The sequence below is a fragment of the Notechis scutatus genome, chromosome 13, assembly GCF_049901735.1.
Source record: "Notechis scutatus isolate UNSWTSFEM ecotype Mainland chromosome 13, rNotScu1.2, whole genome shotgun sequence".
Taxonomy (NCBI): domain Eukaryota; kingdom Metazoa; phylum Chordata; class Lepidosauria; order Squamata; family Elapidae; genus Notechis; species Notechis scutatus.
The window spans coordinates 12,572,431-12,599,095 of record NC_142021.1 but is presented as its reverse complement, the minus strand read 5'-3'; the positions used below and the strand labels follow the sequence as shown (position 1 = coordinate 12,599,095).

The 26,665-nt window shown below is 52.0% G+C and overlaps 1 protein-coding gene and 1 long non-coding RNA gene across 14 annotated transcripts in view; one reads left to right on the top strand and one right to left on the bottom strand.

The window, feature by feature from the left end:
- The window catches only part of DEPDC5 (DEP domain containing 5, GATOR1 subcomplex subunit), a 63,174-nt gene extending 49,234 nt beyond the window's left edge, over window positions 1–13,940 (top strand). For 7 of the 13 annotated variants that reach the window (XM_087943044.1, XM_087943042.1, XM_087943038.1 and 4 more), the window contains exons 34-43: window positions 5,968–6,113; window positions 6,524–6,601; window positions 6,794–6,926; window positions 7,429–7,537; window positions 8,305–8,529; window positions 9,166–9,335; window positions 9,462–9,633; window positions 10,715–10,775; window positions 11,038–11,120; window positions 12,590–13,134. In XM_087943044.1, the coding sequence (XP_087799170.1) occupies window positions 5,968–6,113; window positions 6,524–6,601; window positions 6,794–6,926; window positions 7,429–7,537; window positions 8,305–8,529; window positions 9,166–9,335; window positions 9,462–9,633; window positions 10,715–10,775; window positions 11,038–11,120; window positions 12,590–12,882 (1,470 nt within the window). In that variant the 3' untranslated portion in view covers window positions 12,883–13,134. Of the gene's footprint in view, window positions 1–5,967; window positions 6,114–6,523; window positions 6,602–6,793; window positions 6,927–7,428; window positions 7,538–8,304; window positions 8,530–9,165; window positions 9,336–9,461; window positions 9,634–10,714; window positions 10,776–11,037; window positions 11,121–12,589 lie in introns of all 13 variants that reach the window. The other 6 variants (XM_087943050.1, XM_087943047.1, XM_087943049.1 and 3 more) reach the window with 1 other exon arrangement.
- An 8,455-nt stretch (window positions 13,941–22,395) lies between these two features.
- LOC148129623 (uncharacterized) lies at window positions 22,396–23,375 on the bottom strand. Its single transcript, XR_015745253.1, has 2 exons — window positions 23,113–23,375; window positions 22,396–22,619 (listed from the first exon to the last, which is right to left on the bottom strand). It is a non-coding gene; the product is annotated as an uncharacterized LOC148129623 (long non-coding RNA).
- Window positions 23,376–26,665: the final 3,290 nt, after the last annotated feature.

Here is a 26,665-nt window from a genome sequence, read left to right as displayed (position 1 = left end):
AGCTACGTTCATAGAATCTTGCAAGCCTGAAAGAACAAATCTCTCAATATCCGCCAGAAACTTTGGGCGGTCCCTTTCTCCACCCATTGTACAGCTGAGGGCTGTTTCCTCTCTTGTCCGATTGTTCCCTCAGCAAAATCTCTTCACCCTGTTTTTCAAGGCCTTCTTTCCCACATACCATGACAGAGTCAGCATGAGTTACCAGCATGTGGTTTGGTTGAAGAGAAAAATGCTTTTTGCCTGCCCCTTTTTGGTGCCCTTTCCGTTCCTGGACTGTCCGGTTTTCCTTAGAAAGCAACTAAGCCAAAAGCTCTTGGCCCTTTTCCCTGTAGAGACAGGAGAAAAGTCTATGGGAGCTGGACCCCGCTCGGCCTTCAGCATCCTGCCTAGTTAGTGCCAAGGAACGGAGATGGTTTACAAGTTCTTGGCAACTAGATGTATGGTGGGCTTGATGTTTGAAAGACCTGAATTCCCCATTAGAGAAAAAGGAGCTCACACATAACAGCCCCCCATTTTCTCGCTTACAGCCTGGCCAGAATGACAGTGTGCTGACCTGGCTCCCAAACACGACAAACCCTCTGTCATTAACGAAATGTTTCCCTTATTAGGAGCGCCAGCAGCCCCAGCAAAAAGCTTCTCCCTCTCTCACAGCAGGCTAACAAGTCCGTCCAACAGGAAGAGGAGTAGTTGTCTGCCACATCTATTCATCTCCGCCCCCTGCCTTTTATCCCCAGAGCTAGGGTGGTGCCTCACTAGCAGCGGTGGCTCTTCTATCCCAAGGACTGGCCCATAGATTTCCACTGCTCTCCTCTCCTCTGCCTTCTGCATATCCATGTGTGCGGCACTGAACCCAGCTGTTCCTCCTCTTCCTCATCAGCCACCTCTAGACCTGGAGGCTGTTGACTCTCCATTTGAGGGCTGATGGACGGCCGGGCTCCCCCTCCGTCTCTGTCTCTGACGGTGCCATTCCCTCTTCCCCCTCAGAGCTCTCAGGTTGCCCTGATGCTGGCCCTGACTCCCACGCTGCCTCCTCATCTGATTCGGCTGCCAGAGGGGCCGGCGGCCGACAGGCCACAACAGACAGCGTGGCTGTGCTACTGACTGGACTGAGAGCTGAAGGCCATTGTTGTGTCAAAGGGCTGTCAGTTAAAGAGGTCCGTGGGTGGTGCTCTCTGCTCCAGATCTTGTGGACGTTCTGCCCCAGTTGGCTTGCACTGCTGTCTGAGGTTTAGCTGGGCAGATCCAGGTCCAGGTGGAGCCCTCCCTGAGAGTGAGGGTGCTGGCAGAGGAGGAAGGTTGCCCCTGAACATACCACAGCTGTATTTCTCGCCCGTAGCAATTTGATGACTTTAACGAGGAATTTTGGGCATTGAAGTCCACACATCTTCAATTTGCCAAGTTTGAGAAAACTCTGCTCCAAAACCAGTGCACGTTAGTTGTGCTGCTGCTTATTCTGCAGAGGAGGACTGGATGGGGCCCCCAAAGAAACGATTGCAATGGATTCAGGACAGAGCCATCTCGGAATGCAGAAGAAACCGGCTGACTCTTTGCTTCAAGCAGGTGGGGAACCTGTACCTTTTCTCTGAAAAGGCACCTGACCACCAGGAAAGAATCGAAGCCATGCGCTCCCCTGGCTCCCCTTTCAACGCTTGGGATGTTACTCGAGAGAAAAGCAAAAATAGAAAAAAGAACGGGCTAAGATTTCTTTTGAAGGGGCGCGGTGGCTCAATGGCTAAGATGCTGAGCTTGTTGATCAGAAAGGTCGGCAGTTCGGCGGTTCGAATCCCTACCGCCACATAATGGAGTGAGCTCCTGTTACTTGTCCTAGCTTCTGCCAACCTAGCATTTTGAAAACACATAAAAATGCAACTAGAAGAATAGTAACTTTGGTGGGAAGGTAACAGTGCTCCGTGCATCTTCAGCATTTAGTCATGCCGGCCACATGACCACGGAGACGTCTTCGGACAGTGCTGGCTCTTCAGCTTTGTAACAGAAATGAGCACTGCCCCCTAGAGCCGGAAGCGACGAGCACGGAGGTGCGAGGGGAACCTTACCTAAGATTTCTTTTATGGGCAAGAAAGTAAATTGTACTTGGAGCAGTTTCTCCCTGACATAAATTGGGATTGCTTCTAAGTAAACCAGGACAAGTCAATAGTTTGTGGAAGATTTAGGAACTGGCAAAGGAATTAACCATTTCCAGTAAAAGAGGTAAAGATTCCTCAGTATTAATTCATAGATGCTGGAAAAAATCTTCTTTTTCTTAGCACAGAATTGGCAGTTGGAGATGTTACCATCGATGGGTGGCTGTTTTCTCATGGGTTTTTCCTCCAGATGTTGCTTTAGGGCAAATGGAAGTTGGCCTTTCTGAGGCCTGATGGTTCTAGAACAGGGGTGGGCAAACTTTTTGGCTCGGGGCGCATTGACTTTTAAAATTTGACAGACGGGCCGGGCCAGCACAAGATTTTTTGGGAATCGCCTCCCCACCCTTCCCCCTCTTCTCCTTCCCCTCCCCTCGGAGGCCCCTGAGTCAGGAGTTGCTACTGCTGGCGCGGCTTCGCGCGCTCCAGTCCCGCGTTGCCTCGGGAAGAGAAAGGCAAAAGGAAGAGCCGCGGCGGTGCTTTGCAATGGGAGCAGCGGCACCGGAGGCTCAGGCTCAGTGGCTCCTGGTTTTGCCTTTTCCTTCCCAAGGCAACGCAGGACTGGAGCCGCTCGAACTGCGCCGGCGGTAGCAACTCCTGACAGCCCCAGCCGGACACCTGAGCGGAGCCGGGCGAAACTGCCTGTTGCTGCTGCCGGAGCACTGCCGGAGTCGCCTCCTCCAAGCAGCCTGCCCGCCCACGGGCTTCCCTCTGCCGTGCGGCTCGGGGCCAGGCACGGCGCCCGCGAGTTAAAAGGCGGAAGTTGCTGGGAAGTTGCTCGGGTGCTGGGAGCAGGCTTTTAAAGTGCCGCCTGAGCAAAGTTTAAGCAGCCCGCCCGCCCGCCGGGCGGAATCCTTCCTGCTCCTCGGCGGGAAGACGCTCCAGCCTGCAAACTTTGCCTTTGCAACGTTTAAGCCTGGAAGCCTGAAACCCAAGCAACTTCCCAGCAACTTTCGGCTTCCTTTTAACTCGCAGGCGCCGTGCCTGGCGGAGGGGAAGCCCGGAGCCTCCTCCAAGCAGTCTGCCCGCCCGCCCGCCAGGCTTCCCCTCTGCCGCGAGGCTCGGGCCAGGCGCGGCGCCTGCGAGTTAAAAGGAAGCCGAAAGTTGCTGGGAAGTTGCTCGGGTGCTGGGAGCAGGCTTTAAAGTGCCGCCCGAGCAAAGTTTAAGCAGCCCACCCACCCGCCGGGTGGAACCCTTCCTGCTCCTCGGCGGAAGACGCTCCAGTCTGCAAACTTTGCCTTTGCAAAGCCCTGGAAGCCCGGAAAACCGAGCAACTTCCCAGCAACTTTCCGCTTCGTTTTAACTCGTGGGCGCTCGCGCCTCGCCCCCGAGCCGCACGGCGGAGGGAAGCCCGGGCGCCGCCGGGTCACCTCCTCCAAGCAGCCCGCTTGCCCGCCCGCCCACCGGGCTTCCCCTCCGCCGCGCGGCTTGGTATCAGGCGCGGCGCCACGAGTTAAAGCGAAGCGGAAAGTTGCTGGGAAGTTGCTCGGGTGCTGGGAGCAGGCTTTTAAAGTGCCGCCCGAGCAGGACCGCCGAGCCGGGAAGCGGGGCACCAAGGCAGGGCAAGGCTCCACCAGCAGCGGCCTAGCTTTAGGTGGCTCCAAGCAGCCCGCCCCGCCAGCCGGGTGGAACCCTTCCCGCTCCTCGGCGGGAAGACGCTCCAGCCTGCAAGCTTTGCCTTTGCAAAGTTTAAGCCTGGAAGCCCCGGAAAAAAAGGGGATCGGCGGGGACTCACCTTCGGAGAGGTCGCACTCGAAGGTGATTTGAATTCCCAGCCGAGGCCTTTGCAAATTTCTTTTCTTTCCTACCCCTAGATCGCTCCGCACTGTTTTGCAGCTTTGGGGCCACGCGACACAGGGCAATACGCCACGCCCAGCGATTTTTTTTTCAGGGGCGGGCCGGATTGGACAGACCAATGGCAGCGATTTTTTTTCAGGGCGGGCCGCATTGGACAGACCAACGGGCCGGATGTGGCCCGCGGGCCGTGGTTTGCCCACCCCTGTTCTAGAAGATTTTGTTCTTTGAGTGGAGTTGCTGTCAGGGCTGCAAGACTATCCATTTCTCAGGCTAAAATCATTTCATAGCCTTTGATGTAGTTCTTGAAACCCAAAGAGAATGGTCCCCATCCAGAGGCCATTTTCAGAATAAGTTGAGGCGCCCTCCCACCCTCTCATTCCCTTAATGAACTGGGAACAGGATGTCATGCCCTTGTTAGAGTCGGACTCTGAGGGAGAGGAGGAACAGCCGACAGGGAGTGGAGGTGTGGAGGAGGCTGGGGAAGGGCAGAGATCGGCTGGGCAGTCAGAGGCCCATCCCCTCTTCATCCTGGGGCACGCAGGGAGGAATGGAGAAGGAAACAACTTGGCTTACGAGAGAGGAAGCGGCCATGATCCCCCTCATTGGTTGCAGCTGGGGAGAATAGTATATAAGAGAGACGGTTACAACACAGGTTGCTAGAAGCAAAGTGTGTTTTATTTTGGGCTGAAGTTATCTTAGTTGGCGTCCTTCCAACAGACTGTGCCTTGTTATCTCCTTGAAGTTGGTAATTACTTATCCTGGTCCGTTGTGGAATTTCCTTCATTGTAGTTATGTTTTGGGTTTTTATTTCACCTCTATCTGCTCACTAAGTTTGGACTGTATTGCTTTCTTTTGAAGACTATTTTTGAGTAAGTTTTATCTCCAACTGAGAATTATTTGAACAGTGGGGCCAAGTTGGAGGCATTAAAGGACATTTATTTACGTTTCGGATTTTGTTACATTTGTGTTACATTCCGGGTGATCACAGGAATGACCCGGAAGCACATTTGCCACACGAGGCTCAGTGGCATAGCAGAGAACACACTGCGAGGTCCTGTCCCAGGAAATCATGGAAGGCGAGCAGGTAGATGCTCTTGAACCTGTGGTGGAGAGAACCGTCCTGCACTTTTTCGTGCCAGAGGAGTTTATGCAAGAACACTTTCTGTTGAATTGGCCTTTGACCCAAGTCCATCCATCTCCTACGTGACTGTCTGCAGCTTGAAGAAGTTGCTCTCCCTGGGCCTCCCTGGGTCAGCGTTCCAGCAAACCTCCATTCCCATCAGTAACTCCGAGACAAGCATAACCTCAAAAGCACCTTTATTAGAATAGCACCTGGCACACCTGTGGAATCTTGAAACTAAAAGTTTCCCGGACTTCCCACAATGTCCCAAACTACAATCCATCCCCTTTTTTTCCCCATCATCACATTGCATGGACCAATCACTATCCATCCCATCCCTTTTTCTCTGCTGCACCACACTTAAGAACCTTGAACTAAGAAAAGAATTTTATTTTGTCTACTTAGAACTACTCAGTTGAAATCACCCCCCTCCCACTTCCTCAGGCTATGTGGCAGCGTGGAGTAGGGCTTCACGCCCTGGTAGGCTTGCAGTGAGTTGGACGGGTCCCTCCTGCCCGCTGCAGTCTACGTCCTTCAAGACAGTCTCTCGCTCTCTCTGACCGTCCAGTCCTTGGTCCCCAGTCAGCTCCTCTGGAAACACCAGGTTATTCATGGGAGAGATGGAAGCCCGAACAAACGGCAGGGCTCTTTGTGCTCCTGATCTGAGCGTGGGAAGGAAATTCCAGGCCACCCAGATTATTATGTTACCTGTCTTAACGAGTTCTGAGCATCCCACCAATTGTCATTTTCAGCACCAGGATGGATGTTTTCATTATTGAAGCATTGCGATGCTCCTGAAACTGCCAAGTCTTACACAGGGCCAGCTCAAAGTTCCTCTGCGCACCTGCAGGGATTTTTCAGGTGTTTTCAGGCCGATGACCTCCATAGCGGCCACTGCTTCCCTTCCCCCAGGTCTCTGTCGATCAGTCTGTCCCAGGAACCCTGGAAGGCAGCACTGCTATCAGCACCGCCCAGCCTGTAGACCGTAGCAGTGTTCAAGCCAGCTCTCTCCACGGAGGGGACCAGATCTCGGCCACCTCTGGTCCTGTGGAAAACAGGTAAGAAGGGCCAGGTGGGGCTTTCTCTGAAGATGAAGTAATAACGTAATCAAGGAAGAGTCATGTGAACTGGAGTAGGAGATCGGTCCTTAAGCCGACATGCCCTGCCTTTGTGACCGTCCTGCAGCCACTTTCCCTTGAGCCTCAGTGGCGCAGTGGTTGGAGTGCAGAACTGCAGGGCTACTTCTGCTGACTGCCAGCTGCCTGCAGATTGAATCCCACCAGGCTCAAGGTCGATTCAGCCTTCCGTCCTTCCGAGGGGGGGTAAAATGAGGACCCAGATTGTTGGGGGCAAGAGGCTGATTCTGTAAACCGCTTAGAGGGAGCTGTGAAAACACTACAAAGCAGTATATTAGTCTAAGTGCTATTGCTATTCCCAGCTGAGGGCGTGTTTTCTTTCACTTCTGCAGCTCCCAGCCACCCTCCGCCAGTTCCCTGACATCTTCATCTACTTTGTTGGAAATCCTTGAAGCACTGAAGCATCCCACGTAGGTTTCTTCAGCTCCCCTTGCCTCTTGGCACCCCTTGTCTGGAAGAGGGGGTGGCAAGGGGACTCCAGTCATTTCTCTCCTGGCAGGATCTCAAGGCCAGCGCAGGGGCTGGTGGGGGGAGGGGGCAATGGGCAGAGGTTGGGGACAGGTGAGGAGATGCCCCTCACCTGGGCCTTGCTTGGCTCTCAGCACAGGGATCCAGCTGCTGTCTGAACAGAAGGGCCTCTCCCCGTCCTGCTTCATCAGCGCAGAAGTCGTGCACTGGCTGGTGAACATGGTGGAAGGGGTGCAGACGCAGGCCATGGCCGTCGACATCATGCAGGTGAGGAGCTCTTCACCGCCTGGGTGGAATTCCTCCCTTCTGCCCTGAGGAAGGCTGGGCATCGCTTAAGGAGCCTCGATGCCCAGTGGGGAGGGAGGCAGGGAGGGAGGATGGCTTCCCGCCCGGATCTGGGGACTGTTAGATAAACCTCAGCCTGTTCCTTGGCCTTGCAACAGGCTCTGTTTCCTCCCTTGGGGATTCCAGGTGCTTCTCCCTGTAGTCTAAACCAGGGGTGTCCAACCTTGGCAACTTGAAGACTTGTGGACTTCAACTCCCAGAATTCCTCAGCCAGCAAAGCTGGCTGAGGAATTCTGGGAGTTGAAGTCCACAAGTCTTCAAGTTGCCAAGGTTGGACACCCCTGGTCTAAACTGAGATGAGCTGTTTCTGAAGGCAGCAGAACTCCTGGCTGTGGACCAGGATTCCCCCCCCCCTCCTTTGCCTGCATGGCTACCGGCTGAAGCGGATCTTCCTTTCACCTTCTCTCCCTCCGACACGCTCTAGAAAATGCTGGAGGAGCAGCTGATAACCCACGCTTCCGGAGAGGCCCTTCGCACCTTCATTTATGGGTTTTATTTCTACAAGATTGTGGACGACAAGGAGCAAGAGCGAGGTCAGGTTCCGGGCGGTTTGGGGGCCACCCTGTGTCCCCTTGGCAGCCTCCACCCTTGGCTGGCTAGCTCCTTGGAAGGCGAGTTTTTCATTCCTTTTCCACGGGCCTCTTTTGTGTCGGGCTGAGGGAAAGGAATGAAAACTCTTTCCTTGTATCCAACTGCGTTTCGGAGATGAAAAGCCACGCGTTGCATTGATCACGGCCCCTCCTCCTGCCCTCGCCCTCCTCTGCTCTGAAGGAGCCCCAGGAGCTCCTGGATTGGGGAGGGGGACAGACGGCTCTCACCTCGAGAGACACACACACCGCCCCTGCCCAGGGGTGGGCTGCTCCTGGTTGGCCCCAGTTCGGGCAAACCGGTAGCTCTGGCCCTGACCACCACCATCCCCCGCCACCGCAGTCTGTCCTATATTTCCATGTTTTGCCGCTCGCCTGAGTCGCGTGGCACAGCAGATCAGCTGCTCTGCTCAGCAGGGCTGTGGTAGAAGTGAGAGCTTTAGGCGGTGTTCAAATGCTTCGCCCGCTCCCCAAATCGGTTGTTACACCGGCTGAGTCCCACCACTGCCTCTGCCCAAGGGGCAAGAAGCGGCCACGTGTCCGCCCACGTGACTTCCCCCGATTCCCTCTGCTGGGGACGGTCGCCGAGACCGACTCCTGAGCAGGGAGAGGGGTCCTCCCCATCTCCTGTGGGCCGGGCAGGGGAACCTTCCCCGGGCCCCGGGTAGCGTCGGCCGCCCGCACGGAGCTTCTCTTCCCCTCTTCTTTCGCAGGGGGCATTCAGCAGCCGGCCCTGTGGCACACAGCAGCCAAAGACGAGTTCTCCGCCTTCCAGCGGAAGTGGTTTGAGGTGGCTTTTGTGGCAGAGGAGCTCCTTCATTCTGACATCCCGGCCTTCCTCCTGCCGTGGCTGCCCAGCCGCCCGGCCTCCTACGCCAGCAGGCACAGCTCCTTCAGCCGCAGCTTTGGAGGGCGGAGCCAGGCGGCAGCGTTACTGGGTAACTGGGGTGTAGAGGGTGGCTGGGGGTTTCAAGCGGTCCCAGATGCGGGGTTCCTGTTCCTCCAAGCTAGGTGGGAGCTGGCCAGGAAGAGGGGGGAGGAGGAGGAGGAGGAGGGTGATCTGGAAATGTTGCATTGGCTCCCCTATTAGGCCCTTTAAGCCAGGGATCGCCAGCCTTGGCAATTTCAAAGACTTGTGGACTTCAACTCCCAGAATTCTGAGTTCTGGGAGTTGAACTCCATACGTCTTAAAGTTGCCAAAGTTGGAGATTTCCTGCTTTCGACCATGACGGGCTTTGCTGTTCCAAAATCATCTGAGAGCTAAATCGGTAAGTATGGACTACTTGTAAAAATAATTCAGATACTCTTTTAGTCAAGACAGGTAATCAATGCCACAATGGAATGCTCATTTCCTTATTCTACCCGGGTTGAGGTGCCTCAGGGGGCACCCAAAGAAACAGGACCGCAGAGTCTCTGGAGCAGCCAGCATGAAACTCCTGGCGTAAGGGTTGCTCCTGCTCCCTCGGCTGCTTGCAGTAACCCAGGGGAGCCAGAAAGTTGCCAAATGGCTCATAATCTCCAATTTGTTCTTCCTTCCTTCCCCTATTCCTTCCCTTGGGCTCCTCCCCGGGCAGCTGCCACAGTGCCAGAACAGCGGACGGTGACCCTGGATGTGGACATAAACAACCGCACGGACCGGCTGGAGTGGTGCAGCTGTTACTACCATGGCAACTTCTCCCTCAATGCTGCCTTCGAGGTCAAGTTGCACTGGATGGCGGTGACGGCGGCTGTTCTCTTTGAGATGGTGAGCTCCGGCAGACGGGCACCCCTGGGGCGTCAGACCAGGCCTGCTGGTCTCCAAGGCCGTGCCTGGCCCTCGGTTGAACCCGGCCCCACTAAAGGCTCCCGTCCCCCTCTGCTGTTTCCACAGGTCCAAGGTTGGCATCGCAAAGCCACTTCCTGTGGGTTCCTGCTGGTCCCCGTCCTGGAGGGGCCATTTGCGCCGCCCAGTTACTTGTACGGAGACCCCCTTCGAGCCCAGCTTTTCATCCCGCTCAGCACCAGCTGTCTGCTGAAAGAGGGCAGTGAGCACCTCTTTGATGGTGAGGAGGGAGGGAGGGGGCGATGGGTTGCTTTGCTTGTAGGTCATGCCAGGGGTGAGGATCTGCCCCAGCGCCTCTCCCAAGGAAGCAAAATTCTTGAAACCAGGCACACTCCAAAAAGAGACTTTGACTGGGAGAGAGGGGGGAGGGGGTTGCAGGAAAGTCAGGCGGAGTCTGAAATCCAGGCCCCAAGCGTAGAGCTAACTGTCCCCTTCCACCCCAGCGCCCTCTCTCTAGCCAATCATCCGCCGCAAAGGTGTTTTGGCCGAGGACGCATGGTGGAAAGATACCATCCTCGGGGCAATGCGGCCTTGAACACTCTGTGTGGGAACCGGTCGAGAGGAGTTGATGGAGATAGTGTGAACCTCCCGCCCACCCCTCCAGCTCCCGAGCAGTTACAGCAAAAGCGAAAGCATGTAAACTATGCCTGATGCCTTCCAGAAGTGGCAGCCTTCCCACAGGGACCCGACACAAGGGCCTCTTATTCTCTTATCCCGGTGGCCACTCTGTTTGTTATTCAATTGATATGCTGCCTATCTCGCTACCAAGTTACCATTACAATATCATAAAAGCAGAGGTAAAAACATGAAAGGTTCAATTAAGTTAAAACAAGAATACAACAGGAACACAGGTGGGATCTTCGTCCTAGTCCACTAACCGTCCCCAAGGAGGAATGCCCCATCAGACCCCTGGCCAATCAGCAGTTCCCGCCTTCGTAATTGGGAAGGTGCGCTCTTTCTCTACCTGAACCCCCAAAAAGACTTGGATGGGTCCTCTTAGGAGGAGGAGGAGGTCTGGCAAAGAGAGGCAGGAGAGTGGGGTCCAGAGAAGGAGAGGGAAGAGAGCCACGAGGCCCAGCCACTCCTCCGCTAGTCCAGAGCCGGCGGTTCCAGAGCAGAGTCCGGGCAGGGAAGGGCCTTGTCTACTAAGCGTTGCTTGACCCTCCAAACTACACTGGGATGGGAGAGGCCGAATCCCCTGGAGATTTGGGGAGAGAAGGTCAGGGCTGTCTTGGGACCAAACCCAGGCGACACAGGAGCATTTCCCAGCTGCCAAGGTCTCCTCCTGCTTCTCTTTGCAGGCTTTGAGCCAGAAACCTATTGGGACCGGATGCACCTTCTGCAGGAGGCCATCGCACACAGGTGAGCGGGGTGGGTGCTGCTGGCAAGGAGGTGGGGGGTGCAGTGGGTGCCGGAAGGAAGCTAGGAAGCGTGCAGTGCCTCCTCTGCGAGGCTGAGCTCTTGCTTTACTTTTCCTCCCTCTGCTCCTAATCCAAAGAAGGGCCACGGTGTTGGATGGGCACATTTCAGGGGGGCCATGAAGCTCCTGGCAGGCCAGGCTCCTGTGGGACATGACGTGCCTCTCCGTGCGTGCTCAACAAGAGCTGTGCTTTCTTCCCACCAGGTTTGGATTCGTACAGGATAAATACTCAGCCTCTGCCTTCAACTTCCCTGCAGAGAACAAGCCCCAGTATATCCACGTTACAGGTGAGCTCGGTTTCCCTTCGGGAGTGGAGCTGGCAGGCCCTGCACCGGCTTCTGGGCAAGTGGGCGACCCATCCAAAGGGGGTGGGGGCTGCAGCCCTGGTCTCTGGCAGTTCCAGGACCCCACCAGACAGCAAGGAAGCAAGAGGAGCCTCCCTCCTGGGTGCCCACGTACCTCTGCCCTGCTGCTGCTTCTGCCGCTGGGCACAGGAGGAAGAGAGCTGCTTGCCATGGCTTCCTTCTGCTTTCGGTGCCCTGATGGCCTCTGGCGGGTTGATGGCCACTGCTAGACCGAAGGCCGGCCAGCTGCTGCGATGCTTCTTGCCCCTTCCCACCCTGCCAGTTTGCTTGTTTGTTTGTTTATGGAATTTATATTGTCAAGACTGCTTACAGAATATAAAAACCTCATATAAAAACAACTAATAAAAGAAAAGTCATATAATAAATTAATATACTAAAATCACTCCCCACCCCAATGACAGCATCTCTCTGGGTTCCCCAGGCCCGCTGGCAGAACCAGGTCTCCAGGGATTTCCAGAAGAACGTTAAGAGGGGGGACCGTTCTAATCTCCGGGGGGATGATGTTCCAGAGAGAGGGGGCCACTGTTGAGGTACTCCCCGTTAGAATGAGTGCACTCAGGGAAACGTAGTGAGAGTGATGTTGAATAACACACAACCAGCATACAGATGCGCTGAATAGTAAAATGTAGGTTTTACTTCCAGTAAACGGGTAAACAAAGTCCAACAAACAATCCAAATCATACACGGTCAAAGCAGTTAGTATCAGTCCAGGGATAATCCAAAAATGAAGTCAAGTATCATAAAGGGAGTTCAGTAAACGGAGTTTGCTAACAGTTGCAAAAACTCACAGCAATCCAAGCAGAACAGCGATCAGGCAAATAGGGCAAAACAGGAAACGCAAGAAGAAAGAAACCAGGTTTCTGGCTCCATCTTATGGCCGTTGGAGGAACCTCAGCCAATCACACTTAGAGCATTCTCTTAAAGATACAGTATTAAATTACTATCCTGGTTTATATATTTCCAACCCAACTGTTAGGTGACTCTCATTCCTAACAGCCACCACGGTGAAGGCCCTCCTCCTTCCGGGTCCCACCAGGGGTATCTCCCTCGGGGATGGGACCCACAGCATCATTTCAGAACTCCGCTTTGCTCCGGAAGAGCTCTTGGGTCCCAGCAACGCAGCTGTGTGTAAAACCAGAGAACGCTTGTCAAGTCCAGTTTCACAGTAGCAGCCCACCTCCTAGGACAGGGGTGGGGAACCTTGGCCCTTTTACGACTTCATGCCGGGTCAGGGATTCTGGGAGTCGGAAGTCCACATAAACAGCCTGAGGTTCCCCACCCCTGTCCTAGAAGAAGCCCCGCCGCCCCCCCCCTCCGGTTGAGGTCAGCCCAGCAGACGCGTCCCACGCAGGAAGCTCCCGTCCCCTGAAAGCCTTCCTCTCCCCACTCAGGCACGGTCTTCCTCCAGCTGCCGTACTCCAAGCGGAAGTTCTCCGGGCAGCAGCGCCGCCGACGCAACTCCACCAGCTCCGCCAACCAGAACGTCTTCTGCGAGGAGCGCATTGGCTACAACTGGGCCTACAACACCATGCTGACCAAGACCTGGCGGTCCAGTGCCACGGGCGACGAGAAGTTTGCCGACCGGCTGCTGAAAGACTTCACGGACTTCTGCTGCAACAAGGACGGTCGGCTCGCCTCCTTCTGGACGGGCTGCCTGGAGAAGATGCACGCCAGCGCGCCCTGAGAACCGGCTTCTGCAGGCCGGGCAAAGCCCAATTCAGCCGGGAGCAGCCAAAGCCCCCGTGGCAGGCTTGGCATCTGAGCGAGCCGCCAGGGCCTGCAAGGGTCAGGCTGAGAGGAAAGAAGATTTGAGGAACCGAGAAATAGCGGACAGAAGTTTGTGCTGAGAGGCTTCTGGCCTGCTCCTGGGTGGCAGATGCTATGTATATATAAATATGTAAATATATACCGTATAAATACAGAATTTACAATTTAATCAATAGGAAAGGACATCCTTTCCCTCCCATTCCTTGTATTTTGATAAGCCTGCGGCCTCTTTCAACGGTGGGTAATTAGGAAAAGAGCAAAAATGGCCACGTCTGAAAAGATCCTGGTGGAAAGGGAGATTTTAAAGATGCTGGGTGGGAACAAGCCATAAATGCAGAGCAAGGCGGAGCCTTTGACTGGGAAGGATCAAGGAAGGAAGATGGGATCATCCCTTGCCAGGTGAAGGAGGCAGAGAGGGGAGCAGAAGGAAGCATCCCTGGCATGTTTGGTCTGGTGGTTAAAGCACCAGGCTAGTCACCAGGAGCTGTGAGTTCAAGTCCTGCCTCAGGCAAGGAAACCAGCTAGGCAGGGGTCCCCAACCACCGGTCCGCGGACCGGTACCGTCCGTGGAACAAGTCCTACCGGGCGCTGGTTGCTAGAGCGCCGCCATCTTGTTTTGATGAAAAGTGCTTCCGTGAGCTTTTCTGGGTAGAAAGCTCACCGGAAGCACTTTTTCATCAAAACAAGATGGCGGCGCCCAGCTGATGCCGGTACCGGGCCGCGGCATAAAAAGATTGGGGATACCGGGCCGCGGCATAAAAAGGTTGGGGATCACTGAGCTAGGGGACTTTGGGCTAATCATAGTCCAGCTTCAGGCATCAAAGCCGGCTGGGTGACCTCCGGCCAGTGACTCTCAGCCCAGCCTTCCTCACAGGGTTGTTGTGGAGAAAATAAGAGGAATATTCTCCAGCGAGAGCTATTTCTAAAAGTTTAAGGAAGGCGGACTATCAATAAAAGAAATGCATAATAAATAAACCGGGGCCCACGTGTGGCTTCCCAGGGGAAGGAAGGGCCTTGCTAGCTGCCTCCACGTTCCTGCTGGTTCCAGACAGCCCATTTCCCGAGAGGGATGAGGATTCACGCGAAGGAGCACCTGGTGTCCACCTTGCCAGGCGATGGGCAGAAGCCGGTGAACGAACCGGAAGGGCAGCATCAGCATCGGAGGCACTACAGGGAGGAGGCAGAGAGCAAGGCTGTGGGGGCCAGAGGTGGAGGCAAAGGAGCCGGGAGCCTGCATAGAGTTGGGGAATTTGGGCGAGGAGGCCTCCTCCTTATTTAGTAAGTTTGTGGGATGCCAATCTCTCTGGGCATCGGTCCAAGTGAAGGGGCGGTGGGAGTGCAGCCTGCCTTCCCCCCAAACCCCCCTGGCTTCAGTGGTGCCTTTGGGGTACTTGCTGGTGCTTCCAGCCACCAGAGAGAGAGAGGTAGGGGTGTGTGTGTGTGTGTGTACACTAAAAGGGCTTTTCTTCTTCTTCCGTGGGAGCCGCGTCGGGAAGGGCAAACTCGTCACCTGAGCCAGAGAAGGGAAGCCGGGCCTGGGCCCGCGCCAGAGCCCTCCTCGGGAAGCAAGACGGCAAAGCTCGGGGAGATAAAAAGGGGTCCCGGAGCTCCCCGCTCCCGCTCCCTGCTCGGGGTCGCCTTTGGAGGGAGGCGGGCGGCCCCCGTCCCTTGCCCGCCCCAGCCGAGAGGGAGGCTCGGTCGGCGGGAGGAAGAGCAACCCCCCCCCATTGCAACCAGTAACGTTTGGCCGCCCAAGCACGGAGCGGGCCAGAGCTTCGAGCCCGGCAGCGGCGCCGGGGAGGCGGGCAGGAGCTGTGCGTCTCGGCCGGGACCGGCAGGCAACGGAGCCCCGGGGGGCCCTTTTCCCCGCTGCCGGCCATCCCTGCTGCGGCCCGAGTCCGGAGCGGCGCTTCCTCAAGCCTGGCGGGCGCTTCAACCGAAGGATGAAGCGCTGGGACCGGGGTGGCTCCCGGGACTCTCTCCTTGCAGGAAGGCGCTTGGCCGCAGCCCCGAACTCCGCCGCCTCCCTGCCAGCCTGGAGCCGAGCAGGCCTGTCTGCAGCGCCGCTGTGGGCGCCTCCGACGGGGCGATGGGCAGCGGGAGCCCCCAAGAGGCGCTTCGTGGCGGGTGAAGCGCCTGAGGAGGCACCGATTCCCCACTTGCGAGCAGCTGGCGTGGATGGGACACTTTCACTGGGGAAGCTTTGAGGGCCCGGCTGGTGAAATGGGGAGGGGGCAATCCGGCTTCCTTGCCCGGGCCACAGGGGACGAGCTGGGTGGGCGAGCTATGCTGGCTCGGGAGTTCTGTGGGGTTCAAGCCCACAGGTGGCACAGCTGCCCTGGGGGTGGTGAAAACCGGACTCCCCCTCCCAATTCCCCGCCTTTACTGGGGGAAGGATAGGGATGGCCTGGGCTGGGCTCTCCCCACCCCTCCCCACCATGGTTGGGAGGATGCCAGGAACTCAGATAAGCAAAGACAACACTCAACATGCATCTCTTTTAAACTTTCCTTCCCAGGTGTGCCTAATGAAGGGAATCAGGGCCCTTTCCTTCCCCCACCCCCCCAAGCCACCCAACCTATGTTGCTCTCTTCTCCATTCCTCCCTGTGTGCCTTAGGATGAAGAGGGGGTGGGCCTGGGTCTTCCTCTGAATTCCCTCTCCCTTGTTCTACCTCTTCCCTGCTCTGCCCAGCCGGACTTTGCCCTTCCCCAGTTTCCTCCACAGCCAACGGAGCCACACTCCCACTCCCTGTGTCAGCTGTTTGTCTTTCTCCTAGGATTCAGATTCCGACAGGAGCATCCCAGGCGCAGTTTGGGGTAATAAACGTCTCCCATTACTTTCTGCTCTTTAGAGCAGGGTTCTCCAACTTGAAGACTTGTGGACTTCAACTCCCAGAATTCCTCAGCCAGCAAAGCCTTAGTCTTAAAGTGGCCAAGGTTGGAGACTCCTGCTTCCCTTTCTCTTCTTTGTAGCAATCCAGATGTGCCTTACGTCTTTTCCCTTCCTTTTCCCAGTTCTTCTCCCAATGGCCCAGTTAGCATCAGATCTTACCCGGGCGCCGCCATCTTTTTCACTTCCGGTGGCGTCACGGAAGTGAAAAATTGCTTTTTTACCAAAACCAGATGGCGGCGGCCCAGCAACCAGCGGCCCGGTAAGGCTTGTTCCATAAGTCCGGCCCGGTACCGTCCGCGGACCGGTGGTTGGGGACCCTGCCTTACGTCTTTTCCCTTCCTTTTCCCAGTTCTTCTCCCAATGGCCCAGTTAGCATAGAACCTGGCCCAGAGCAACTAAGGCCTGGCTGGGGCCCAGGTAAGGCCCAGTTACAGGGAGTTCTCCTCGGGTTTGGCTGGATTATTATCGTTCCTTTTATGAAGACGCCTTTATAATAAGGACATCAATCTTAATGGCTTTCTAAAACGGTCCTATTTTAAGCCGTGAGTTGAAAAAAAATAAAGTATTTTGAATCCCCTTGACTGAAAATCAAACAGGTTTGGATTAGGGAGGGAACACTGCACAGTCCGTCTGAAGAAAACTGAACCCTCAGGTGCTTTGAGGGAGGGGAGCCACTTGGAGAACGTGCCAACCATGGAAAGGTGAGAAAGGCAACCTGTCAGCAGATGCTTTGGTGATGGTGCTGCTGTTGGAAGGAGGAGGAGGAGGAGGAGGAGGAGGAGGAGGAGGAGGAGGACCACCACAACAACTACCTCCTGGGAGAAGGTTTTCTGTGAGCCTTTCCTGCCTGTTGGACTTGTTCCCCAGGCCTCTGGCTGCAAGGAGAAGCCAGAGAAGCCTTAAACCAGGGGTGTCCAACCTTGGCAACTTTAAGACTTGTGGACTTCAACTCCCAGAATTCCTCAGCCAGCTTTGCTGGCTGAGGAATTCTGGGAGTTGAAGTCCACAAGTCTTAAAGTTGCCAAGGTTGGACACCCCTGCCTTAAACGCAGAGCTAGGATTACGCCTACCTTCCCTTAGAAAGACCATAGCAACCGATTGGTCAACTCATTCTCTTTCTGGGTCCCCTAAGGACCATGAAGAGTTTTAATATCATGGTAATATAAAGGATGGACAAGATGAAAGTATAAAAAAAATTATTAATTTGGAGGGGCAGCCTTTAAAATATTGCCCTTCCTGGGTAATCTGATCACAGGTGTGAAATGGATTCTTTCATCGTCTGGGTTTGTCTGAGAAAACGTGCTTTCTTTCATATTCTACTTTTTTTTGATCCTCCAAGAGGAGAAACACTAGACTTGGTCTTAAATCCTTGGAGGCACCTGCCCTCCCTCCAACTGGTACTGACTGGGAAGTCCAGGCGTAGCTCCATCATCCTAACTGGAGCTGCTGGGAGAAGCCAGCCTTTGCTCTTGGCAGTAACGGATGGATTGAGCCTACAGGGACAGTGGTAGATGCCACAACAGTTGGAAAATAAAAAACAAGGGGCTGTTGTGAAGTTTTCAGGCCAGAAGAGCTGTAGATGATAACAAAGCTGCATTTATCATGCATGGAAAAGTGTTGTGGCTCGGAGGTTTGAGCCTGCTTTGTCAGAGGTCGAGGACTTGGACAATGAGGAAGAGGAGGATTTGGCTCTGATGTTTGAGCCTGCTTTGTTAGAGGATTTGGAATTGCCTTCCTCCCCAGGACTTTCCTCTTCGGCAAGACCTTCCTCCCTGATTGTGCCTCAGGTGTCGTCAGATAATCAGGAGAGCGTATCAGAGTCTCTGACTGAAGATCAAGCCGAGGAATGCTGGCTTGATGCGAGGCAACGGCGCAGGAAAAAGTGCGAATTGCAACGCAGAAAGAAAGGACGAATCAGAGACTGAGATGAGGGACTGACACGCCCCACAGGGAATAAAAGTGGGTGTGTTCGCTCTGAGAACTTGTTCGGGACAACGTGTTAATTTGTGAGAGAAGCTCCGGAAGATTCTGTGTGTGGCGATAGCTTGTGATTTATGTTCTTGCTTTATTGTCGGACTTGGCAGACAGCTTGTGTGAGACTGCCAAGAACTTTCTCGGCTCAAGGAATTTAACCCTGTCATTACTGGACTTGTTTGCTTGTTTATATTCATTTGGAAATTTGGACTTCTCACCTCGTTTGCACAGGTGAGACATAACAGAAAAGTGTCTTCCTTTAGCATGTGGCTCAATTTGAAATGTCTGGGTAAATTAATAATGTAATGATTATGTGTACTCTCTTTTAATAAAATATATTTCTCAACCCAGAAAATAGAAACCTTTCTCCATTTGCAGGATAATGTCCTTCTACCTCTGTTCACAAGCAACCAAGCTGGTCCAGGTGAGCCAGCAGAGAGTCCACCTGCTTAATCTTTTGCCTGCTTTTCCAAAGGATGTGAAATTCCAGGCGTGGCTGGATTTAGCTTCCTTTGGGAGGAAGTTACAGGAGACTGATGGTTATTGTGTAGTAATCTTTGGATTTATATGTAGACATGCAGGCAGACAATATCACCAAAAGATGGCCGGTTTCCAAATTCTGAATTTAGTTTTCCTCGTGGTGGCATGTTTAGATGAACACTAGTGGTTCATCTCCACTCACGGCCTCCATAAAGATGTTGGCTTAACTTAACTGCTTCTGTGACAATACGTTGCTGTCTGGAAACGAAGGGAGAGCAGCTGCACCAACTCTGCCTGGTGCGCCATTTGCCACCAATCTTAGATCAGGGAGTCACTCCTGCCTTGGTCAGCCCCAGGTGCAAAACTCTCTCTCTATAAAGCTGTCCTTGAAGGCCACCAGAAGCTGCACAACTAGCCCCAACTGGCCAGGCAATATCCCTCCGCTTTCATTGCTCTTCTGGGTGCATTTGTTAGTTGCATCCAGTGAGTTAAGCTCCCTGCCCTTCACCAGGTGGGAAAAGTCCCTTTAATAATCCGTGCCTGCTTTCTGGCCTTTCCCCAGATGCTTTGGGATTCCACGAGTGATCCATTTCCTATCAACACCTGGGCGGCTTCTCTGCTCTGTGAAAGGATCTCCTGGCAGCCCCATCTGACTTCGCAAGATCTACAGCTGGCCCCTCTGTTGGGGCCCAACACGGGCTCTTTGCAAGGGGGTCTCGCTGACGCGAGAGGGGGCTGGGTGGCTGCTTTGGCTCAGTTGCGTCAGTTGGTCCTAATGGGAGTCTCAGCGTGGGAAAGTTTGTTTTGGTGAGCAGTTGCGGCTATTGAGATGGTTATGGGGCCACCCCCACCCCCCAAAGTAGGACAACTCAAGTGGTGGTGTGGGGAGAGGAAAGAGATGAGTGCCCAACTCACCTGAATGGCTGGCCAGAATTCTCAGTTGCAACTCCCTGTTAAGCCAGGGGTGCAAGGGGCTGGGAGCCCTCCGGAATTGGGGTCTTCCCCAGCACTCCTCCTCAAGCCACCTTCCTCAGGTCCGGCCCCCTCCTGCCCTACAGGATCCCACTGGGCAGGTGGGTCACATAGTGGAGGCGGGGCTGCAGGGAGCCGGTTAGACGTTCTTCCCATAAGGCTGCCGCTTTTAGCAGAATCCCAGGTCCTAACAGTGGGCAGCTATGGTTTTGTTTAATGGGTTTGCACTACTTAATGCTGCTTTAAGAAGCAACGCGTGCAAATAAAATCTGTTTCTAACATCCTGGGCCTGTCAGTTTGCCTTCCGGTTTGCCAGCCGTCCAGGAAGGTTGCTTGGGGAAGGACTTGGCTGCATGTTGGAAAAAAGACAGGACTCTTAGCAGGCAATGTTGGTGTGGCAAGAATGTGATTAAGACCAGTATAACCTGTTCCGCCTCCTGCCTAGGAGAGTCATCCGAAAACCTCTGTTGACCCCCCCCTCCCAGGTATTGCTGATATAAACTTCAGCAGTGACAGTTTAAAAAGCCAATATAAATCACTTTTGTCCACTTAAGTTATCCGTTGCTAAGAGTATCAGCATTCTAACATGAGTTGATAGAGAACAAACATGGTGACTTGGACAGATATGCAAAAACTCCATTACCTTGGCAAAAGAGGGCCAAGCATTTTAAAGTCCAGAACAATGAGATAACTTTGGATGTGACTCATGCAGACCCCGCCCTAATTAACTGAAGGAGAAAGTGCAACCCAATCAGAGTCACCAGATTCTATTACTGTGGGCCATCTCAGTCAAATACTTTTGGCCTTTCTGTAGAGTTGATATCTGTCTGTTTAGTGTAGCTGACAATAGGGACGAGACTTAAAAAGGATTTAGATTCAGATTAGAAATAACTTCTGGACAGTAAGGTCTGCCAAGAGACTGGATAGTCTCCTATCAGGGATGGGATAGTGATTCCTGCAGGGAATTGAATCTGATGATCTTGTAGGTCACTTCCAACTGATCATGTTTGCCTGATCTGTGCAGCAACAGATTTAAGTGAATTTGGTTTGGATTGGATTTACCGCAGTAGAGGCTCACGGGAAGATAAAATAACATTGGTTGGACTTCAGGTTGCAAGTCTGCATTTTAACAGGGCATTTAAAAGATAAGGCATTTTACATGTGAAAGACTAGGCCATAAATGTAGTACATTTATGTACAGTCTTCCCAGTACATTCTTCAAGTATCTAGATCAGGGGTGGGCAAACTACGGCCCGAGGGCCACATCCGGCCCGTTGGTCTTTTAATCCGGCCCGCTGAAGATTGGTACAGAATTAAGGTTTGATGTGAATGATTGAATGATTGCATTCATTTGATTTTGACTTGTAAGGACAGGCATTTCGACACCAGGTAGCGGCCCGTCTGTCAAATTTTAAAAGTCAATGAGGCCCCCGAGCCAAAAAGTTTGCCCACCCCTGATCTAGATGCTGCATATCGATATAAACAAGACTTTGTAGTACAACTGAGCATGTTAAAACAGATAGTAACCTAGGAACTACAAGACTAATGAGAGTAGGTGGGATAACAGCTCTACCTTAAACCAAATCAAATTACACACAGTGTGATAAGAACAACAAATGGGTGCAGAGTCATCTGATTGTCAGCTGAATTCCCAAGGCCGTAAGCAACTCTAGAGGTGAAAGGAGACATGGGAAATTAGATCCGGTTGGAGCAGGATCTCCCTGGGCTTCTCCCATGTTCAGCCTAAGGCAGTGGGAAGACATCCAGGAACGCCAATAAGGCACTGGATTACAGTTGAACACCTGTTATGGGATTAGTATGATCAGCATAACAATGGTATTGATCCCCTATCCATAAGGAAGGCACCTGACGGAAAGAAAGGAGGATCTGGGATTGATGCCTGAGGGATGCCTGCTGTAAGGGGAAATTTATTGGTGGAAAAAGAACAAGAAGATGAAAAAGATTTTATCCAAATAAGGGCCCAGCCAATGATACTGTTTTGTTTTGGGGGGTTTTTGTGTTGTTGTTATGCCAAGGACAGTAATCTGGATTATCCAATGGAGAAGTGCCAGCACAAGGAAAGCATTGAGAAAGTCCCTTCTCAGTGGACTGGACTGGCCAAAATCCAGACTGAGATGGACCCAAGAGGCTTTTAGGAGATTAAAGAAGAGCCAGGTGTGAGAGTGAAACTCAAATATTTTAAATAAAGGATTGTTGGAAGAAATATCCTTCTGGGTTCAGTTCCAAGTGGGGAAGAAAGACACTGGAAATATGGAGGCTGCTTGGAAAGAGGGTTTAATGGTGGACATATCATATGCCTTGGGTGAAGAGAGAAGAGCTGAGATGCTGAGAGACCTGGGTTTTATACCCTCCGTTGGTATTAGAATTCGAGCTTGTATTCCGATTGGTTGTCTGATTCCCTTCTGATCTCTTTCTTCAATCCTACTATTTTATCTCTTTTTCTAGCCTGTATTATTTGCTTCTTTAATCACAACATCTCCTTTTTATAAGTGTGCTTTCCATCCTTTGGTGAAGAAGAAGAAGCCCTCCTTAGATCCTTCTGGGTGCAACTTAGTAGTTGTTGCTCTGCATCCTGTAGGAAGTTAGCACCCACCCCTCTCCTAGAATAATGAAATAGCCTAGGAAATATTAAAAAGGCAGAATATTTCCCCTAAAAAGAGTAGAAAGTCAGAAGCAGAAACTCACCAAAGAGGCAGAAACTCAGCCCCCCCCACCTTTGCTAATGGGCCATTACTCTGGCCTAGGCCAGTCTATTTTACATAACAAAGATCTACTCCAGGTAGAGTTAAAATAGGAATTGCCCAAAGCCCTTGCATTACATCATCATCCAGCAAGGCTCAACCAAGCTTGGGACTCAGGACAGCTTACAAGTTGCCCCTGTAGGGCTGTATTAAATACCAATATTTCATTTTATATTACAAAAAACCTTTTGTTATAATTCACTGTAAATCTTAAAACCTTCGTCCACGTTTTCACATTGTTCAAGCATTATATTATACCCAAAGTTCTTTGCCCATTGAATCATACAAACTTTCACACATTCATTTTCCAAGTTCAAATTCAGTAACCATAAACCTGAGCAAATAACATGTTCATCATTACCACAGAATATAATTTCAAATTCATTTTTTACAGAGTCAACCCTCTAACTTTTTTTGGTGCAGCTTGAATCTTTCCTTCGGTTGTAAACGTGTTAACCAGTGACAGGCATGCCGTTCTGACTCCAACTCTTCTTTGGATTTGAGATTAGGTTCATCTTGATCAAAAAATATTTCACCAGAAGTCCACCAGTCTGGCCTCATCACCAATTCTCTTCTAAAAAAGAAAAAAAAACAAGTTTCCGGAGGGGATATCCAAGAGCTACCTTCAAAGAGAACCTTATTTTATGCTTATTTGAAACTTCCAGATCTTTGAGGCCCTTCTCTGAGCTTTCCCCTTCCCTCTCTGCTCCCTGCCCCTTTGGGCATCCCAGTCAAATGCTGGAACCCCCTTCCAGCTTATTTCGCCTCTGCCCATGTTTAACCCTCCCTACACAACCTGGATGTGGCTGTGGGAGAGGAAAACTGAAATGGCTGCCAGGATGGGCTGCCAGAAGACTCCCAGAAAATGGCTCTTTAGGACAGGGCTCTCCAACCTTGGCAACTTTAAGACTTGTGGACTTCAACTCCCAGAATTCCTCAGCCAGCTTTGCTTAAAGCTGCCAAGGTTGGAGACCTCTGCTCTAGGACAGCTTTGGTCTCCAAGATCCATCGGAAGGAACTGTAAATCCTTCTGGTGTGTTGCACACACAGTCAGTCTAATGCCTCACCTTTCATGGTTTTAATGAAAAGCTGACATTCAGGAGTACTTAATTTTGGTGCTGGGTGAGGGGTCTGTTTCCATGTGGAGTTCATTCCAGACAAAAGAAACCATCATGGATCTGAGGCAACTTGTTAGACTGCTCAGCTGGGCTTCAGGAGGGTTCCCCGTTCTGTCCAACACTGCCTGTCTGGCTACCTTCCTAAGCTTCGGTGTGAGATGGGGTCTCATGCTCAGACCCGCTCCCCCATTTTCATGTGCTCCATCAGACCGCCAATCCTGCCTTGCTTCTGAGTCCTCCCCTCTTGACTTTCATGGCATATTGCCCTAGTAATGCCATGATGTCATTGCCAAAGCAATGGTTGCCATGGGGACTGGATGACGTGTCAGGTAGAAAGTTGCCAGGGATACAGTGCTGGCTTGGAGGGAGGGAAGATGAAACATCTGCAAAGATTCTTTGTCAACATAGGAGAAGAGCAGGGACGTAAATCAGAGGAGACACAATAAAAATTTAATTTCCTGGGCTCTGAATGCCAGAGAGGCCTCATGTGCCAAACGCTCAAATTAATTCCAAGACAGGAACTCGTAGGGAAAGAGTTGCGTTCTGGGAGTGGAGGGAGAGCTTCTCCAAAGAATCCTAAAAAGATAATTTTGAAGACTGAAAATAATGGGGTGCAGGATGTGAAGGGAAGCCACCTTGGCCGCACAAAAAGCTTTGTGAAAAGGACTCCTGTGGCAAGGTCACCACAGAAATACGAACAGAAACGCCTTGGCAGAAGGAGTGCCAGGAAAGCTAAAAATAAACTGAGATTAATGAAGGATGCTCAGGAGGACAACACAAGGAATGTCTTCAGGAACTCAGAAGGAAAAGGAAACCATAAAGCAGCTGCTTAGTGAAGGAGGAGAAAGGGGAGCAAAGAAGAAAAAAGCCAGAGTGGCTTAACTCTGAACATGCCCCAGTCTATCTATCTGGACTCTCGAAGCCACAGAGAGGAAAAGGCTCTGCATGCCACTTCCGGCACGCGTGGCATAGGTTCGCCATCACGGCCCTATACCATTTCTGACAGTCTCTTCTTGAAAGCTTCTAGTGATGAAACACCTACAACTTCTGAAGGCAAGCTGTTCCATTAGTTGATTGTTCTCTCTGTCAGGCTGATTATGTAAAACTCTATGGTACTCCATCTTCTAAATCAGCTGTGATAAGTAGTCTGGATTTAAACAAATAATGAGAGTGAAGAAACAAAACCCAACTTACAAGAGCACACAACAGATACAAACTCAATGTAAACCGCTTCAGACTCGATTGCACAAAGTATGACTTCAGCCATAGAGTGGTCAATGCCTGGAATGCACTACCTGACTCTGTTGTTACATCCTCTAACCCCCCCCCCCACTCCTTTAACCTCAAACGATCCATTATTGATTTCACCCCCTTCCTAAGAGGTCTGTAAGGGGCATGCATGAGCACACCAGCATGCCTCCCGTCCCTGTCCTATTGTCCCCATTTAATTGTACCTATTTTCTGTATTATTACTCATGTTTATACTTATACCTATCATCTTGTAAGCGATTGACAAATCAAATCAATAAAATAAAATAAAAAATAAAATATGGAAAGAAAGGAAGGAAGGAAAGGAAGGAAGGAAGGAAGGAAGGAAGGAAGGAAGGAAGGAAGGAAGGAAGGAAGGAAGGAAGGAGAGAAAGGAAGGGAGAGAATACCCATTCCTAAGAGGTCTGTAAGGGGCGTGCATAAGTGCACCATCATGCCTCCAGTCCCTGTCCTATTGTCCCCATTTAATCGTACCTGTTTTCTGTATTCTTACTCATGTTTATACTTATACCTATTGTAAGCAATTGACAAATCAAATCAAATAAATGAAATAAATAAACTCAGATGGAGCAGATCCTAAGGGATCTGGGTTCCAGGTCTACGTTCCCATGAGGGCCAGATTCCAGATCATTAATATTACAGAACAACCCACAAAGATCCTCAAAGAAGACACTCTAGTCTAGGCCAAAGGTGGCCTCTGGCTCTTTGGGAACTTTCCTTTTCCAGAGTAGCCAAACCTTTGTCTTGTTGGAGGGGTAAGGACCCGTTTGTGAAATGTCAGCCTCCCCTTTGGAGGGCAGGAACTCAACGAGCAACAACCTGCACTTCTGCAATGACTCTGCAGGAGGCAGAGCACCCCAAGAGATGAGTCAACAGTGGCACAGATGCTCTTCTCCAGGATGATGGCAGGGTGAATTATTTAATTTCCCCACTGAACCATTTTACTTCCTTCCTCTGTGTGTTGTTGGCACGAGGCCTGGCCAGCGTGTTTGGTGCAAGCATGTGATCTTTGCAACAGGGCTTTTTCCGCCCCCCTGCACTGTAGCTTAACCCTCAACGGCCTGGATCTTCCCAAATGATCTTGAGGGTGGAATTCCAACCCTGCCCACCCCTCCCAAGCCATTAAAACGGCCACCATTCATGAACAAGGGTACTGTTGGAGAAGAGCCAGGGGTAGCCCCAGAACAGAAGGTTTTGTGAGCTAGGTTGATATTGCATATCAATTGCAATCTGTCCTACATCAATCTCATCTGCACCAGTCTAGTGCCCCAGTGAAACTGGTTGGTCAGAAAAGTTGCTTCAACAAGGGTTCCTCAGAGCTTAATGCTGGATTTAGTCCAACCTGACAGGTCTTGTTTCACATTCTAATTCAGCCAGTCACAGTCAGCTGAACCTACCTCACCTGGTGGCTGTGAGTGTCACACGGGAGGGGGAGAGATCTATTGGGCTTACATACCTGGGAGAGAGGCAGGGCAGAAATGCAGGCAATAAATAATTCAACGTTGTCCATGCTCGGCTCAGAAAGATCTAACAAGGAAAACTCAACACTTTTGCAGTTACAAAATAGTTTTATTGATTCATGTAAGGAGCCAACTGCTTCCTTTATTGATAACTGAAAACAGTATGAAAGAACAAACAGTTTAACATACAAGACAGATTAACATAGTAATTAATTGGTTGAAAGCCAACATTTAAAACCAGAGCATTCTCATTCTCATTCTCCCTCTCCCTCCCTCCCTCCCTCCCTCCCTCTCTCTCTCTCTCTCTCTCACACACACACACACTCTCTCTCTCACATGCAAGGCTCTTGCAAGAGACCTCTAAAGCAGAGGTCTCCAACCTTGCAACTTTAAGACTTGTGGACTTCAACTCCCAGAATTCTCCAGCCAGCAGAGCTGGCTGGAGAATTCTGGGAGTTGAAGTCCACAAGTCTTAAAGTTGCCAAGGTTGGAGACCTCTGCTCTAAAGGACAAGGCCCAAGGCTGAGGGCCACTTCAGGTGAGATTCTGTCCAGGGCTGTTCTGCAGATCTTAGCAGTTGCAAAAGAACCACCATGGAGAGGAGGCTCTTCTGCCTGTAGCTCCATCTGAAATACTGGCTAATGGGAGGCAGCCAATGCTTGGCCAGGAGGCTCATCCCTGCTTCAGGAGACGGGATCCTTCTGGGCCGAGAAGGAGGGTGGCCCCAAGGACCAACACTGCCAACTCAGCAAGAAGTGTTCAGGGCATGAACT